The 19,278-nt window shown below is 35.9% G+C and overlaps 1 protein-coding gene across 2 annotated transcripts in view; it reads left to right on the top strand.

Moving 5' to 3' along the window:
- MTFR1 (mitochondrial fission regulator 1) overlaps nucleotides 1-19,278 on the top strand; it is a 58,217-nt gene that overhangs the window by 22,695 nt on the left and 16,244 nt on the right. Inside the window, exons 3-4 of one of the 2 annotated variants that reach the window (XM_090283627.1) lie at nucleotides 4,981-5,079; nucleotides 12,423-12,538. In XM_090283627.1, coding sequence (XP_090139753.1) covers nucleotides 4,981-5,079; nucleotides 12,423-12,538 — 215 coding nt within the window. Of the gene's footprint in view, nucleotides 1-4,980; nucleotides 5,080-9,601; nucleotides 9,688-12,422; nucleotides 12,539-19,278 lie in introns of those variants that run through there. The other variant, XM_090283628.1, reaches the window with a different exon arrangement.

Below are 19,278 nucleotides of genomic sequence, written 5' to 3'. Positions count from 1 at the left end.
TAATAGCAGATGAACAAGATCATTTTTTCCTGTAATATATAATCATTAACTTTAATCAGTTAACTTAAGATCTGTGTATAACAAGTTTTCTTGTAACATAAAGCAGTTTACTTCTTTGGAGTTATTTTCTGTCTTAGTTTGCAGGACCTCTTAGCCTTAGCTGTCAAAGATTAAAAAGGTATAGTCTACCACTATTTTACCTTTGGGAATCAGAAATTTAAAAAAAACAAAAAACTTTTTAGCTTTACTTTTTGTATTTTCTCCGTGTTTTGATAAATAAATTAACTTAATACTATGTTTGAAAGTATTCCAAGAGAAGAAACTACCTTTGTCCTTTACATATTTTATCTGCTTTTAAAAAAAGGCCAAACTTTGAAATCAGGGTTTTGTTTTGCCTCAGGACAACTGATGATGATTACTTTTATGTATTTTACTCTACACGTCAGCACCATCATAATAGCTATCATGGATTGGCTTACTGTGTATGCTCAATTCTTTTACATGTATTATGTATGTTCACTAGAACCAGAGGTTCAGAGTGTTGAACTGACTTGACCAAAGTTACCTAGTAAGTGGCAGAGTTTTAATAACTCAATTCTGATTCTAAACTTCTTCCTCATTTTAATGTACATTGCTAAACTTATTAAAGACATATTATATATAAATTCGTTAACTCATTTAATGCTCATAGGCTCATGAAGTAGATATTGTCCCCATTTTTGAGCTGAGGAAATGGAAGCATAGAGGAATCAATAATTTGGCCATCCTTATACTTTAAAGCCAGGTCTATATGCTGCCATGGCCTCAATGTCTTCACTGCCTTCCATTTGCCTCAACACTTGTTTGAATTTAGAAACATATTCATATCTGTCCAAGCTTCCTCCTCAGTCTGTTACTGTATTTATGTCCTTAAGCAAAAATATTTTTAAAATAGAGGACTCAAGAATAATGAGACTAACGTGATTCTGATTAATCTCAGTATTTTGTGTTGAAACGAGTTATAGCAAATATCTAATGTGTATTAGTAATATATTTCCAGTAATACTTAAAAATGGTATCCTTGTTTTCCTTTTGTTCTTTGGATGAAGGATGTGAATGTGGTTGGGAATTCAGAGCAAGGAAGAAAACTGAAGTGTTATTTTCAATTAGGGATATTGAAATTGTCACAGTTTCATCTTGCTATCTCTAACCCCATCTCTTTAGCACAAACTTTTAATTTTCTCCAAGCTTCCTTGGAATTAAGAATTTTTACTTTTTTGGGTCCTAGACTCCCTGAAAATTTGATAATGGTATTGACATTCTTCCCAGACAAATATTGTTTATATACACTATTTTGCATGTAATTTTAGGGATATGTGACTCCCAGAATAAGAACCGTTGCATTATTATATATAAGTAGTATATATTGAGAAAATATCTTTGTTTAGAATTAAATTTATACTTTTTCCTGCTACATGGTGTATCTCAAATAATAATGGAGATTAAACCTGTCTGTAACAAATGAATAACCATATGAAGCTTGAGTGCAGTCATCATGATGAGACAGATGACAGCTTCAGATTTCAGTTTCACACTTCAACACTTCTACAGTAGCATTATACAGTATTTAAAAAAAACAAATTGCTTTCCTGTTGTTATCCTCCTCCTTGCTGTCATCACTTTCAAACACTTACTAAATGTCACGGACAGTCATTACTAGACAGACCACTGACATGCAAACAGAGATACACAGATTCATTGTTAGATTATTTATCAGTAGTTCTTATACATAAGTTATTATTTAATTGCTTCATGATGGAATTGAATTCTTATTAATAACATTGAATTGTCTGGCAATGACATTTCTCCAACCTTGCCCTCTCTTTTAACATCTGAAAAAAAAAAACACGACAGTTTTATCTTTAGAGGAAATCTTTGCTTCCGCAAAGACCTATACTGACAAGATACAGTTCAGCCACCGTTAGGGTAGGAGGTGCACTTGGGCCATATAGCCTCCCAGTGTACAGATGGTGACTGCTCAATACCATCTGTTCATTATTTCTTCACAGCCATTTATAATTTCTCCCCTTCCACAAGAGCTGAAAAGAAAAAAATAAAGAGAGAGTTATAGAGTTCCTGGAAGTTAGCTGCTCCCTTTTTTCTACAGTCCAGTAAAGGTTATGGCTCTTCTTCTTTCTAAATATTCCAGTCATTAGCTTACAGACACTTCATATTTCTTGGTGCTAACTGCTGTGCAATTCAAAAGTAACAGAACAACAACATTATGTTAGTCTACTGTGTATACTTGAAAAAACAAGCACATAAAGCAATCTGTTTTTTTACTTCCTTTAACTTTGTATAAACCCAAATAGTCTACTTACTCATTATCAGTAAAAGCTCAATCTGTGTTCACCTTCTCTTGTGTTCACTTGGTATTCTTTTCTTCTGATAAGCAGATGGGAAGGTAATAGTTGAAACAGCCCTGAAGCATGAATAGCAAGTAATGATAAAATCTGGCAGCAACATTAGTTACTGATGTTGGCAGATCCTTTCTAAATTTTTGTTTGTGAGGGTTTTTGCCCTCTTCATCTCCAGTTAAGGTCTTTGCTTACGAGAGGGACAGGAGATTCACTTCAGAAAATGTAATTGTCACATTGTGATGCATAAATACCACTACTCCTGTATCCTAGAGTTTTGACTTGTGACTAAATGGAAGACTCGAGAAGAGAAATAACTGAAGAGTATAGATACTATTGCCCTATGGATCTATTATTTTTGAGACTTTATTTATTTTTAGAGAAAGGGGAAGGGAGGAAGAAAGAGAGAAACAGTTGTGAGAGAGAAACATCCATTGGTTGCCTCTTGATCGCTCCTAACCTGGGAGCTGGCCTGCAACCCAGGCATGTGCGCTGACCAGGTATCTAACTTGTGACCCTTCACATTGCTAGACGACGCCCAACCCACTGAGCAACGCCGGTCAGTGCTATGGATTTATTTTTAAAAGATCGAGACCTATTAACATGCATAAGCTAAAGAGTTTGAGTACTGTTTTAGAATTACTTGCCCATGTTTTTATTTTTTTCTTGACCTCTTATGTTAACTTTGTAAAACTGATGCTTCCCATCATCCTTTAGTGAGATTTTTTTCTTAGTCCTCATGTGTTATTAACACTGTGCAATAATCCTCTATGTGAACATTGGCAGGCATAATTTGAATTCCTAAACTACAGAAAATTCCTTTGGAGGCATCAGAGTAATTTTGCCTCATGTATTCTTAGTTTAATATTTATATTTCAATACTGATGTCTTATCTTTCTACTGACCAGCTTTCTAATCTGTCCCATCTTTTTCATTTTTATTTCCAAAATAAGAGTTACAGTTTTGTTGGTTATAGTAGCCAGTTGTAGGTTATAGAAACTCTCCCAGGTAATAGTCAGTGAAGCCTGGAACATCATGAGGGGAATTATATAACAGTTGAGGCAGATGCCAGAAGTGTTATATATGTTCCCCTCATATTCCTCACTTTAACTCATACTGTTATCCCTAAATTGGATTTGGTTGCTAAAATGTAAGAAGTCAGATTGCATCTAGTTTTATTTCATGAGCTGTTAATACTTTTAGAATGGTCTAAAAGTCTACCTTGGGTTATGTGTTTGAGGCACCACTGTTTACAATAACAATTACTGCTTGGTCATACAGCTTATATCAGAGTAATTCCATTTGTCATATTATTTATATCAATTTCTCTCTTTAAATTAGAATGTCCATAGAGTGACTTTAAAAAGGGGTTGGTGTCCAGTGCTCAGAATACATTTAATCTGGTTTGGTACTATATTTAGTGTTACAATATAATTGAATGTTAAAGTTTAATGAATGAAATATAATAGTCCTATCAATCTCATTCTTTTCTTTTAAAACTGCTTTTAATAGCATACTACCTTTCTTTACCTCCTCTTCTGTCTAGGCTTTCAAGTGTAGCACTCAGAACAAATGGATAGTTTTTCTCTTTAAGGAAAGATCATATACTTGGGGAGAAGTTTCAAGGTACAACTTGTAATGATTTAACATTCTACATATGTGTTTTTTGTTTGCTTTTTGCTTGAGGGGTTTGTTTTTGTTTGTGCTTTAAGTATAGCATAATGTCCTCTGTGTATTATGATTTCATTGGGAAATTTTGCTCATTAGGGCCACCACTACTAGTGCGTTTAGTTCCTTTTTTTAAAAGATTTTATTATTTATTTATTTAGAGAGAGGGGAAGGGAGGGAGAAAGAGAGGGAGATAAATATCGATTGGTTGCCTCTCGTGCACCCCCAACTGGGGTCCTGGCCTGCAACCCAGACATGTGTCCTGACCAGGAATCAAACCAGTGACCTTTTGGTTCATAAATCAGCACTCAGTCAACTGAGCCACACCAGCCAGATCTAGTTCCTTTTTGTAAATTAGGAAAAGGGGCCTTTCCCCTGGGTACAGGGCCTCACAAGAAAATGTGCAACTGGATTTTAGTCTCTGGCCAAGGGTGTAGCAAACAAAATGCATTGCCCTGTGTGGTACAAATTCAGATTCTGAACCTTGTATTAATTTGGATTTGTTTTGAAAAGTCCATTATAGAAAAAATAGCTCATAGTTTTAAAAAATGTATGTATATATAAAATTCTAAAACTAAAAATATAGCAAAAGATAAAATAATATTTCTTTTGCAGAATAGTATGAAAACCTAATGAAAATAGATAACATTTTTACTTCAAGTATAGTATTTTACAATTACTAGTTATTTTTCTATATTTTTCTATAATACTTACATTAAAGTTTATTCATAAATAGTAATCAGCCATATATATTCATTTTTTTAAAATGAGAAATACTAGCTCATTCCCCTTAACATGTAGACATTCTGATCCCATAATTAATGTCAGCATGTTACGCAATTAATTGTCCACTTCTTTATATTGAGAGTAATATAAGTTATATAACTAAACTATTGTTTTTTTTCTACTTCCTCAGGTACTTTGGTCTGGGAAGCCATATGGTTCATCTCGAAGTATCGTAAGGAAAATTGGCACTAATTTATCTCTGATCCAGTGCCCAAGAGTTCAGTTTCAGGTATATATATTTCAAAATTTTGTATAAATGTATTAGGACTATAATTAGACAAAGCAGCTTTAATAGTATTCTTTTAACCTTCCCCCCATTAATGCCTCTGTCAATAAGAGAGGCTAAAAACTACACTAAAGTCTTTCTAGTCTGAGTTCCTTTGTGAAGTGATTATTCAAGACCTTTAAGACATTTATCCTTCTTAAGAATACAAATAGGAGGATTTAGAAGCACATTATAAGCCAAGCAGTGTTAATTCCCAGGTGACCTTGAACATGGTAGCCCTTGTATTACTTTAGGAGCTTCAATTACCACCATTATTTTCTTTAGTTATTACACCTTTCTCTTTCCACAGCAACTCTGTTCCCTTAGTTTATTATTAGATGTCTCTATGCATTCCATTTCAGTTGCTTTCTCCATCCTTGGTTTAAAGCTAAGCATTAATTGTGGGAACTATTGCCTTGGCAACAACAGTGTTAAGACTAAGAGGTAATTGTGGTTCTCTGAATGAGGTGATAGTCAAAACCTGAATTAGGAATGCGATTGAATGCTGAGGTCTGACTAGTCTCTTCTAGCACCAAATCAGGGGCAACTCTACATTTTGCTTGGAGATAAATTATCTTCTTGATTTGGGCTTTTGTTCCTTATTACTGGTATAGTATTAGACATGCATCACATAGCTTTTCATTAATTCTATATAACAGTTAATATGCAAAACCTTTTATTTCAGCACTTAAGAATATAAAGTTCAGATGTCTGTACCAATGTAAAATAATAGATTAGTATGTCAAATGCGAATGATACATTTAACTCATAATTCTAAAGTTCAAAAGTTCCCCTGTGAGCTTATTTGGTATTATGTCATATTCATAAATCACTCTCCTTGCTATAGAGAGATAAAAAAATGTCTGTTTCTAAGTGGTAGCAATTACTGTTTGTTCAATTTGACTAACAAGTTGCTCATTACTGTGCTAATAGTCCCGTTTACAAATTGACTGGCAAAACCTTTGCGTATCAATCTGGAAATTGACAGATTAGAACTTTCTAAGAAGTAATTTTAATCAGGCTATAGGCTTTCAAAAAATAATGAAAATGAATAAATCTGTGGTAGTGAGTCTCCAGCAAAATTTCTGAGAATTCATTTCATTTAGATGCAAATTACTGATTTGCCAACTTCCTTTAAATACCTTTTGTAACTAAGGCTTGTTAATTTTTTTTTCTAATTTGCTCAGTTTCATTAAAATTTTCTTTTTATCTGTTGATCTACTTAAACTAGTGGTAGAATGACTTGCTTTAACATTTGTATTCATGCAGCTAGAGACACATAACAGGACATGTCGGTAGTAATTTAGCATTTTCTGGTAGCCATCCAAATCTGCCTTGACAGTAGGCTGAAGTACTAGAGCCAAGTACGTTTCCTTGGATTCTCTTTCTCAGTATTATTAGTCATATAAAAGATTATGAGTAGAATAAGACTATTAGATTTAGTACAGGAGCTGCATTTGAAAAGAGACCGATTAACATAAGGAGGGGAGTAAAGTAGGAGAGATATTTGTTTTTAGTGAGACTTTTACTGCCAGGCAGTTTTGTAGCATGCTGAGTCTTTTCAAATTCAACATCAATAGTAAAGTGGGTATTTTAAATCTGCTATTTTTGCTCTGTATCTTCTATTTTTAAATAAATCAGAAATATTAAACATGTAGAGTCTTCAAAAAATCTAAAGGATGCAGTTTAGAGTAGTAAAACTGAAAATGGATTTTTGCTTTTTTTTTTTCTGGCTCATTTGTGAGGAGGAGTTGATTGATATAGAATGTATTTGAACTGTCTAGGAATCCAACGTGAATAAATCCTATTATGTTTGTAGAACTGGGGAACCACAGTTGGACCAAGGAATACTGTTTTTACCTTCCTAGGTTATTTTGAGAGAGAGAGAGAGAGACACATTTTCCTCCCTCTTGTCTCTCTGGTCCCTTCCCTTCTCCCTTTTCTTCCTCATCCTCTCCCACAGCAACCTCCATTCTAGGTGTGTCATGAATAGAAAGCATTAATACTCAGAAATGTTAGTGGCTGAGTCTTGGCTAGAATATTTAATTGTTATATCCTTTAGATTAGTGTTCTTTACACAGGTACACCTCTTGGCTTGCTGGTGTCACGGTATGTCATTATAAGAAGATAACAAATTGTTTTCAATTTTTCTTACTATGGTAGGGATTGGTAGAAAAGAGGAATAACTGTGAGGAAAAAAGCTAGAAATTAATATTTTACTGTGTTAATTTTTAAGAATACATGTTTTATATTTGCCTATAAACAAATGTTGGTAAAACAGACTGAGTCTATTTATTATTACACCCTTTTTGGCTAGAAACTGAGAACATCCTAATACCAATGTGTTTATTTTATGAAAAGTCACGTGAGGACAGAGCCACCTCTTAATATTTCATTCTAACTATTTTAACTTCTGTACATGCTTTGTGCTTTTTTATTTACTTTATTAAATGAATCAATATCAGTATAGTTTTACATTATCAGATTATTTTAAATTATCTGAAGTTACTGTAGTAAAATTCTTAAAATATAATTTTAGATTATTTAAATTGTATAAAATGTTCGGTTGAACTAAAAATAGTAAGAATACACTACTACTGCTGACTTTTTGCTCTGAATGAAATGTTTTCCCACACTTCCTGAAAGGAATTTGGACACTTATAAATCAATAAGCACTAATTCTATTTTTAAATTTTATAATGGCCATGATTTTTTAAAAAAGTTTATTCCTTTCGCTGTGTTTTTTTCCCTCCCTACTAACAATAGCCATGGTAGGAGAGGACCTTGCTGGAATCTTCAGTAAGTTGGTCTTTTCTTTTCCAAACTTCCCATTAGTCATCCATGCATGGCAATAGTGGCATCTGAATCATACCTAAAGAATTCCACATTGTCAGTCCCCTTGCCTGCCCTGACGTCACCTTCCCATCCCCGACTTTACCTTCCCATCCCATGCTTATGTTACTCAGTGCACATTTCAGTAACGACGGAAATGGTTTTTTGTTGTTGTTTTTTAATCTTTGCAAGTTATTAATCTGTCTGAATAGAAGCCGTAAGCGTATACCACAGGGACAAACCAGTGGGTGATGGGGTTTATCAGCTCAGTAGGTAGGAAGCATATATATATATTTAATAACGCATTTTAACACAAACTAAACAATGTGTCTTGTGGCAATATTTGTAATTATTGTTTTGGTCAGATTATATCCACTTAAGAATTATTAAAATCAGCCATGAGTGTATTTTAAACTAATTATATTTTACATTGGCTCTCTAACAATTTTATGTTACCACTGTAATTGCCACATCCTTTTCAAAATAATATAACTGATTAAGAAAATTCTCTTTACAACAATTTATATACTCTCATGTAATACCCTGATAGTTTTATGAATGGAACAATGACATATTTGTCACAGTGTGGATGACCACAGAGATATGTAATTTTGTGTGGTCACTTGCACTGTGGCAAACATAGCGTTATGCCGTACGTGTAAAGCTCATGTATAACAATATTATTTTAATATAATAGTTTAAAATAAATACTCTGTTTATAAGCAATAACTGTTACAGAGATAAATCAGTATAATATGCTCTCAAATTGGAAAATCATACAACCCAGAGCCTCAGATTAAATTCAGATTTAAAAAAAAATAAAAGAAAGCAAAAACTGCTTTTACCATTTTCATGGTTTGTTTTGGGAAATAGATTTCATTACTTAAAAAAAAGTCAATGAGCCCTGACTGGTTTGTCTTAATGGGTTGGATGTCTTCCCATGAGACAAGAGGTCTCTGGTTTGGTTCCTGGTTTGGTTCCTAGTCAGGGCACATGACTAGGTTGCCAGCTGGCTCCCTGGTTAGGGGTGAGCAAGAAGGAACTGATGGATGTTTCTCTCACATCGATGTTTCTTTCCCCTCTCTCTGAAAATAAATAAACAAAATCTTAAAAAAAAAACAAAAATCAACGAAACCTGTTTCAGTAGCTACTTCAATAAACAAATAAAATTAATCCACTGTACATCCAGATGCAATTAAAGTGTCAGACTAAAAATTATAATCTGATGGTAATAGAGAACTATTCTCCTTCCCTTTTTGGTAATTTTTTGAGAGGCATGAAGTGGCCTTTTTAAAAAAAGGTTAGTATTCTTACTTTTTAGCTTTATTTATTTATTTATTTTGAATGAATTTGGTTTCCTTAGGGACTTTGTTATGCTTATTTTTTAGTGGCATAAATCACTGTTAGAAATGATACAGATTTTACCGGATCTGGAATTGATAACTTTTTCATTTCATTGAGCATGTTATAGACATGCTAGTATTTCAGTGATTAAATATAATGAATGTCTAGTGTGATCACAGACAAAGACCATGGTTTATTTTTTAAAGTGTGTGCAGAAAGTAACTTTTTGTGTTTAATGTACAAAGTATTACAAATAACTACATTTTACATTTAGTATTTTTTAAGATTTTATTTATTTATTTTTAGAGAGAGGGGAGGGGAGGGAGAGAAATATCGATGTCAGAAGTATCGGTACTGGTTGCCTCAGACATGCCTGGGCCCAAATCTGCAACCCAGGTAGGAGCCCTGACTAAGAGTGAACCAGCGACCCTTTGCTTTGTGGAAAAACGCCACACCAGTCAAGGCTACATTCACAATTATTTTGTATTAGTTTCAGGTGTACAGCATAATGGTCATTACTTAAAAGTATCATTTTGCTATTTATAAACAAATATCTAGGAAGAAAACAGCAATTTTTATAACTTATGAGAAAGTAAGAAGTCTTAAAGTCAAACTTAAAAGTATTGGAGCAAATGTTTCTTTTCTAAACAAAGAATTATAATCAGATCTTCATGAACATAGCACCTCAGGAAGGTACCATCCAGATTTTACTTTTATAATCTCTAGCTTATACAAAATAGTCCATTAATATTCTGTCTTCTGGGAACATCTCCAGGACTTGGGGATCTTCCTGTTCAGAGATCTCCCCATAACCCTTTTAGAATCTCCCTATTATGAGTTATAGAAATATCATTATATAATTGTTTTCAGTAGTGGTTAGGAACAGATATTACCAGATTTCTCAGGCTCTTGAGATCAGATATGATGCCTCCGTAAGTTATTTAAGTTGTATAAGATATCCATTTTACTGAATATCTGTTTCTTTATTGACACATGGATAAATTTCTGAAACATAAGGGAGAAGTACAAAAATCTATATTTTAATTTTTCTTTTATTTAAAGATTTATTTTCAGAGAGAGGGGAAGGGAGGGAGAAAGAGAGGGAAAGAAACATTGATGTGCCAGGGAAACATCGATCAATTGTCTCTCACACTGCCCCCAACTGGGGACCTGGCCCGAAATCCAGGCATGCGCCCTGACAGAATCGAACCTGTGACCTTTTGGCTTGCTGGGCAGTGTTCAGTACACTGAGTCACACCAGCCACGGCATATCTTTATTTATTTTTTGACCATATCCCTTGACAGTGTACTTACTGATGCTTGTACTATTTTCTCTCCTGACCACAATTATTCCACTACATGCAAAACATTGGTATTTTGAAAGCCTTTTCAACTTAATTCCATTATTGTTTTCTGGGGTTTTTAAACCTCTACTCTTAATATAATATGTTTTCTCTCTTGCCTGTCCTCCCCAAAAGCCAATTTAAGGCATTTTAAATACTTGATATTCTTAGTAGGTTATTGTTAAAATATCAGTTTTCTAATGCTACTTTATGAAGTTGATATTAGGTAACAATGTTACATAATGGCTACACATACCAGCAGCTGATATGTTTAGTTAAAATTTTCTTCATAATATTAAAGGTATTTTAAAGTTACAATGGGGGACTACCCCCCCAAAAAACTGGAATTATCTTCTGGAGGGGGAGCCCCTTGTAGTACAGGATTCCCCTACTAGTTGAGTGTTCTAGGAACTCATCTGTATCAGTGCACCAGCGGGCGCTGTTGTGAGAGGCTGTGTTTGGCTTCAGTGAATTAGATGACTCTTCAACATGTTTGCCCATTCATAATGGGTGATTTACAAGTGCACCTTCCCACACTGTGCTGAGTGTTCAGCAGTTTTTGACCAAAAACGGCATGACCCCTGTGCCCCACCCTCCCTATTCACCCAATCTTCCCCTCTTTTTTTTCGTCCCCTGATGAAAAAGTCCTCCATGGGAAACATTTTGGCCATATGGAAGAGGTGAAGCAAAAAATGGCAGAAGCAAAATACGCATCAAAATTGATGAGTTTGAAAACTGTTTTGAGCAGTGGAAAAAACGTTTTGATAGGTGCATTGCATCAAATGGAGGGTACTTTCAAGTACTCCGTGTGTTTTTGGGTCCCCCCTATATATCTATGTTAGTATTATGTGTTTGCATGGTATGTTTTACATTTTAGGAAGAAGCATTATTTAATGTATCTTCCAAAAGTTCGATCTGGCAATAATATTAAGGTTTAAACAAAGCATGGGTTATGGTACAAACTTTCTGAGCAATACATTAATAAGTAAATCTCTTTGGCCTTTTATATCATTTTCTTCATTTCAAATTTCATTTTCTTTTTCACTTAAACCTCATTTCAACTTGTTGAAAGTGGTATGTTACTCTGATAACTTTATTTTGTAATTATTATTCATGACCCTCTGGCTTGGAGATATACTATAACAAAACTTAAATTTAATTCAATTAAATTATATTTTTTCCTGGTAAATTTCAGAACTTTTATGCTTTTTGTTGTATGTCAAAATATTATGTTCCTTCATCTATGTGTTTAAGGTTAGATAGAGAATTCTGTTCTATTGCTAGTTCTTTAACAGTTAAAACTTTTATTTAAAATGAAGAGATTTAAAAACTTTTTTAATGTAGTTTCAGCATTATAACAGTATATCTGTAAATATCCACTTAAAAATATTCCCAGATTTAGCACAAATTTGTCACTTGCTTGTTCTTGTTCCTATACTTTTTTAAAAAACCAGATCTCTTCAGAAAAATGGATTTTTAATGCTTAAATTCTAAATATTTTTTTAATGTTTTAGGATGAACAGAAGTTTTTAAAAATAACTTGTCTCATTTGACCTGTATATTAAAAACTGATGAAATTTGAATTATAATTCAGAGATTGTCATACATTATTAGGCAACATATGCTATAACTAATGGTTCCTTTCATGGGGACCTTTAATGGAAATGAAAATGAAACTGTGTGTTTGTTTGTAACACTAAAGCTGATAATTTTTATTTAGGTGATTAAAAAGTTTTATTCTAATATTTTGGTGCCAGATGACAAACTTACCCTATATGTAACTTATAGCTTACCAGCCCTACAACAGAATGGAGCCCCAGTTACCCAGGAGAGGATGCAGTGGCATCTTTAGCTGATGTTGGATGGATAGACAAAGAAGAAGGAGAGAGCTCTACAAGGCGAAGGTTAGTCTGGAAGGCTGTGGGAGCTGAGACGTGATATTTATTATTTTAAAAAATGATACCTTTGCAGTATTTCCTTTTAATAGCTGAATTTGATCTCTAGTAACTAACCCAGTTTATTTTTTTTTTAAGCTGTCTTCTGTTCATTTTAAACACTCAGCTAGTATTTATAAAGTTTATAGACACATATAACTACTATGTCCTTAGGAATTACAGAATTCCCTGGCTTTTAGAAGTTCTAATTTGACAGACCAGAAAGAATTGTCATAAATATGTTTATGTAAGTATAGTACTAAAATGGTCTTACTGGGGTAGAATAATGAGTATGTTATGTTAAGGAATTTGTGTAATCATTTGAGAATGACTGCCAAAAATTCTGAGTCAAGGCAAGTTCTGATTCAAAGGAAACAATATGTAAGTGTTAGAGAGGGACTTCCATTTATTTGAAAAAGCCTGAATAAATTATTATGCTCAGTTTAATAAACAGGTATTAAACATATTCAACCCTTCACTCTTATTGGGTATCAAAGATACAGAGGTAAAATAAGATAGAATCCCAGCTTTCTAAGGAATACTTGGTGTGCTAGAGGAGATTAAGGAGAAAATGAATAACGATACTATAAAGTCTAATAAGTAAATAAAGAAGGCCACTGTAGGATGAGAGAAGTTTGCAAGGCTTCTCAAAGAAGGTGATAAGAGTCAGTGGGAGCTAATTAAATAGGAAGGCTGTATTTCAGGAAAAGTGAGCAATATGTTTAAAGGTACTAATTAGGAGGCTACATGGCATGTTTAGGAAACTCAAAATGGTTCAGTGAGGCTAGGGAGTAACAGAGAAGGGTAAGCTATAAGGATGATTATGGAAAGTTGATGGAGGTTTAAAAGTTATACATATTAGGCTAAAAAACTTATAGACTTTTTCCTGAAAGTAGTGTGGAGCCATGGAAGACTTTAAGCACCACAGTATTTTTATCAAATTTGTATATTAGTAAAATTTCCCTGCAAACAATGTAAAGAATAGAAGGAAGCCAGGTCAGGAAATAGGCTAAAGAGAGATGATCAGAGTTTGACTAAATTAAGAAACTGACAGAAGACATGGAAAAGAGGGACAAAGTCAAGATACTCAGAAGAATTGTAAAGACAGAAAACATTTTTTAGATATTGGGGTTTAGAAGGGAAGAGTCTAGGATAATCCTAGTTTTGTGGCTAGGATAATTATGAGAATGATGAAACAATAAGAATATAGGAAAACAGATTTTTTTTTTTTTTGGTGAGTGAGAACAGGAGGAGGTAGTCCAATCTGGAATATGTTGTATTTGAGTTTCCTTTTAGACATTCACATTACTCTATAACCATAGCTAGGTATTGCTAAGAAATGCTTGCACTTTGACATATAGATAGAATGGCTGATAATCAGTGTGCTCATAGAGCATATATAAGACTTGAAGAGCATTTGCATTCTGGACAAAGCTGGCATTTGAGAGAACCACTCCTTCCACTATCATCCCCACCCCAAACCCCCAGCCCCCAAAGAAGCAACTCTAGAGGCAGAAGGAGAACAGACAGAAGGTGTTATCATGGAAGCAGGGATAGAGAAGACTCATGGGAGGGGAGCAAACTAGTCATCAATGTCAGATAACCTAGAAGCTAGGTAAATAAAAAAACTAGCAAGTTTCAATTTTGTGTTGTAGATGGAAAATTTTCATTGACTTTAGCAAGAGTAATTTCATTTGCGTGGTATTAGCTGGATAAAATAAGAATCAAATAATTACAAGAGAATAGAAAGAATCCGATTTGAATGACAAGTTGAAGTGAGGGCATAACAGTAGATAAACACAGACCAGGTATTAGAGGATTAGCAGGTAAAGAGCCTTTCTTTTTTTAAGATGTTTATTTTTTTAACTAAACTTTTTGAGATAATTTTAGTTGTAAGAAATGATACAAAGACATTCTCTGTAGCCTTTACCAAATTTTCTCCAATGGTAATGGCAAAACGACGCTACAAAGGAGGTTGTAGGGTAAGAGAGAGTGAAAGTGGGGGGGGGGGGTATTAAATGCTGATGGAAGGAGACTTGACTTGGGTGGTGAACACAGTACAATATACTGATGATGTACTGTAGAATTGTACACTTGAAACCTATATAATTTTATTAACCAATGTCACCCCAATACATTCAATTAAAAAATCCCCCCAAAAAGAATCTGTAGTACAGTATCACAACGAGGATATTTACAGCTATAAAGACAAAATGCAGAACATTTCCATACCATAGGTTTCCCTCACATTGTCTTGTATGGTCACACCTACTTTCCTTCCATATCCAGCCCCTCCTTGATTACTGACAACCACTTGTCTGTTTTCCATTTTCACAATTCTGTCATTTCAAGAAATGTTATATAAATTGAATGATACAATATGCAACCTTTTGGGACTGTTTTCACTATGCATATTTCTGTTGTGATTCATCTAGATTGTCATGTATATTAATAGTTTCTTTTTGTTACTGAGTAATATTCGTTGGTGTGACCGAGAAGAAAGGAAAGAATGCATATGCTCCTGAGTAAATCAGTAACCAAGAAAGAATAAGGACCCTCCCTAAAATTCTTCATTGAGGCAAAACCACCGGGGCTAGTTAGGTATACATCTTACAGGGTTTCAACACTAAAGGTCAGTGATTACAGAAAAAGTGCCCATTCTACATTTTGATAAAAATCACCTCAAAGAGCATCAAGGCAATTTGATTGTTTTCTCCTGACACCTGCAAGTCAACCTTACCTTTCTGTATATTCCTTCTCTTCTATCCTGTTCTATGTAAAACCGTTAATCCTGTTAATCATTAAAACATATGTACCCTAATTGAAACTTCTGGCATACCAAATGCATTTCTACTTACTTTCCTGCCTTTATAAGGGCTACTCACTTTTTCCGAGTTGGAGCACTGTTTCCAGGCTTCTATGTTGTGGTGTGAGTCTCTGGATTCCTCTTATTTGCAACTGTGTGGGCTTCCTGGATCTGGATGTCTTGTTTCCATCCCAGGTTAGGGTAGTTTTTAGCCATTATTTCTTCAAGTAAGTTGTCTGTTCATTTCTTTTTGCTGCTCTGATTGGGTGCGTTCCATTGGCCTGTATTGGAGTTTACTGTTACTTTCTTCTGCTTCATCTATTTATTGTTGAATCCCTCTCATGTATTTTTTAGGTCTGTTATTGTATTCTTCAACTCTGTGACAAATAGACATATGGAACTTTCCTATATTTTTGTCTCTATTGAATTTCTCATTGTGTTCATCCTTTCTTCTCCTGAGTTCAGTGAGCATCTTTGTCACCATTACTTGGAACTTTTTATCAACTAAATTACTATGTCCTTTTCTTTAAGGTTTTTCTAAGGTTTTATCTTGTTCTTTTGTTTGGAACAGATTCCTTTGTTTCTTCATTTTGCTTGACTGTGTTGGTTTCTGTGCATTAGATGAAATGGCCACCTCTCCCATTCTTGAAGTCGTGGCCTTGTGTAGGAATGACCTTCTCATTTAATCCTGGCCTAGCTCTTGGTTGTCCTTCAAACTTCTGTGATTGTCCAAGCAGCCTATTTTATTTTCAATAGTTCCAGTAGTTGAGGATGTGCCAAGGCCTCTCCGGGTTCCAAAGGGGAAGATCTCAGTCAGCACCTAGATTCGCGCTGATTAGTTAGCCTGACTTTAAGGCAGCACTTAAAATATATCTATATCTATATATATATATCTATATATGTCGTCGTCGGCAGCCGTCCGTCTCGAGAGACGATGGTGTAGCTTCTTAAGAGTCTATCTGCACCGCCGAGAATGGCTGTGCAGTCCGACTCGGGAGTGACATGGTAGTATCTGTCTCCTCCCGTGTTGAATCGACATCTTGCGATGATGCTGAAGCTACAGAGCCTGGGCAAGGTAATATGGAGGGTCTGCTGTTGCCCATGCAGCAGACCCCCCCTCTCTTCGCAGCTGAAGGATCCAAGGGAAAGACGGAGTCAATACAGCTTGGGTTCAGGTGCGCCGCAGGAGTTGCCGGTGTTGACTACAACGTCAAACCGCCTTAGGGACTCTGGCTCCGGATTTTCTGTCGGGGTTTACTCCCTTAGCCTTTCCCCTGAAGAGGTATGCCGCAAGGCAGCGGAGGTTTTTTGGAGTCAGAGTTTTCCTTCTCTGATCTATATATGTATATATGTAGATATATATGTATATAGATATAGATATATTTATTTATTTTTAGAGAGATGGGAAGGGAGGGAGAAAGAGAGAAAGAAACATCAATGTGTGGTTGCCTCTCACGTGCCCCCAGTTGGGGACCTGGCCCACAACCCAGGCATGTGTCCTGACTGGGAATTGAACTGGGTACTCTTTGGTTCTCAGACCAGCACTCAATCCGCTGAGCCACACGAGCCAGGGCAGGCAGCTCTTTTAAAGTATGCAAATATATAGTCATGTGGGACCCCTAAAGTTAAGCCCTGCTGGCCAGTAGAGCCAGGCAATCTGTAAGCATCTCTTGGGCAGCAGTCACAAAAATTTGGGCTTCAGGTGTATGTATCTGGGAGATATCAGTGAGCTGTGGTGAGACAAAAGGAAAGTACAAAGATAACTATCTCTGAGAGCTCCTCTGGAGGCCTCTAGATGTTTGACAAACCTGAAGTCTGCCCCTTAGGTTGAAGCTCCAGAATGAGCAAATACAGGCCTTTTCCACAGAAAGCCTGGGAGTGTTTCAGTGTGCTGTCTGGGCTGTGTACTGCGGTAATAGCCTGCCTAGAACTGTCTCTCAGATTATTACATTCTTGTGAGACCCTGCAATGCAAGCCTCTGGTCACCAGAGTCAAGGAATCAAGGGGCAGCAGCCTCAAAAACCAGAGCATAAAAAAAAAAGCTCCTTTCTAAGAGATACTGATGCTCTCGGGTGTCGCAGGGGGAAAACATTAAGAAGATTATATTTAGAAGCCTGTCTCTCAGCCTGTACCTATCATGATAAACTAATAGGTCTCTTTTTACAGAAAGCTTGAGTTCCTGGGTCTGTTGCCTCTTGCTGTGCCCTAGGAGCAGTAGCAGTTTAAGAGCTCTTTCTCCCTTGATTATACTCCTTTGGGATCCACTAGTGCAAGTATCTCTGCCAACAGAGCCAGGCATTGTAGCCTGGTGGCAGCTCAGAAATCAGGGTGCCTGACAAGAGTGTAAGCATCTTTTGGAAGAGATACCAGCTCGCTGGAGCGAAACAGAGGAAGTGTGCAAAGATTGCTGACCTGTTCCCTGAGAATCTCCCTGTAGGCCTCTAGAAGTATGACACACCTGAAGCCTGCCCTTCAGGCCTAAGCCCCTGGATGAGGAAATAGGCCTTCTCAGAAAGACAGGGATGTTTCAGTCTGCTCTCTGTGCAGTGCCCTGTGGGTAGTAGTCTGCTAGGAACTGTCTTTGATTGTTACAGTCCTATGGAAACCAGGAATGCAAGACTTCCTTGCTTTCAGAGCCAGGCGATTAAGGGCTGTCCCCTGGGTGACAGCCACGAAAATTGGAAGGTACTGGTGCTCTTGAGCAAGGCAGAAGGGGAGGGTAATGATAGTACCTGCAAGGGATGGGGGAGGGCAGAAGACCTAGGGTTTTGAGGGGGGAAAAAAGATGGTACTTAAAAGTTAACACCTGCCAGCCTCCATACCCCGAATATATCCCAGCAGGCCTCCAGCTGTGTAAGTTAGATGACTGCCCCCTCTGGCCAATGCTTTAAGTTTAACAAATGAGACTTAGAAATCTGGGCAGGATCAGCTGCTTCTGTGCTGGATGCTGGGGTGAATGAGTCCCAGCACAAGAGCACTCTTAACTCATAATGTTGAGCAGTCAGAAATAAACTCATGTCTTCAAGCCCAAACATTGTTGACTGATAACGAGTTAACTCATGTTTGCACTTGCATTAGCTAATATGTTTCTTAAAACTGAGGGTATTAGAGGATTTTGTAAAAGTTTTCATAATTATGTTTGATCCTGTTTATTATTAAAAAATTATTTTTCTAGATATTTGGGTTTTATCACAATTTTCGTATTGCAAAAATTTCAAATACGGTGCATTGTGACAATGAAGAATTTTTCAATGAATTATATGCAGACGCTTTTTCTGATTGTCCGAGTGACTTTGAAGTACATAGATAGCAGCGATGTGGAAGATGATAGTCTGTTGGAAGGTAGTTATGAATCTGTTATTAGCCCACTAAAACGGCAAAAAAGAAATGTGATAGGATCTGATAGTGAAAGTGATTTTGAAGAAGAGTGGACGTTTATCATACCAACAAAAAGTTATTAAAAGTTATATAGAAGATATGTACACAGTTTCGTTTTAATACATTATGTATAAGTAAAGTATACTGCAGTTTATTTAGATTGTTTCAGTTTTATATTCAATTGCAAAAGAATAGCCGGTGATATGCGATAGCCTTTGTAAAAAATTGCTGGTCAACAATATAAGAGCTGTTTCTTAGATTACTATTGCCTTGTGGGTCTCTTGGATACGACCCTGTGGGTTTTCGTGGCTAGATGTTTTGGATGCTCATCCAGTGTGGTGTTCCGACTGGCCCACAGGGAGAAGGTCTGGGTTTTGAGTTCCCTTCCCAGTGTGGGTCACTGTGCCTGGGGTGGTATTTATGACGAGATTGTGTCTCAGCCTCTCCAGCGTCAGTGTGCTTCGTTTTCTTGTTTGATGTGTAATGCTTGCTCAGCTGGGTTTTTTTCCAGAGGCTGAAGTTCCAT

This window comes from Furipterus horrens, unplaced genomic scaffold (genome assembly GCF_987537825.1).
Source record: "Furipterus horrens unplaced genomic scaffold, mFurHor1.1.pri manual_scaffold_7, whole genome shotgun sequence".
Taxonomy (NCBI): Eukaryota; Metazoa; Chordata; class Mammalia; order Chiroptera; family Furipteridae; genus Furipterus; species Furipterus horrens.
Note: the sequence above shows the minus strand (reverse complement) of the source record. Positions and strands in the feature narration are given on the sequence as shown.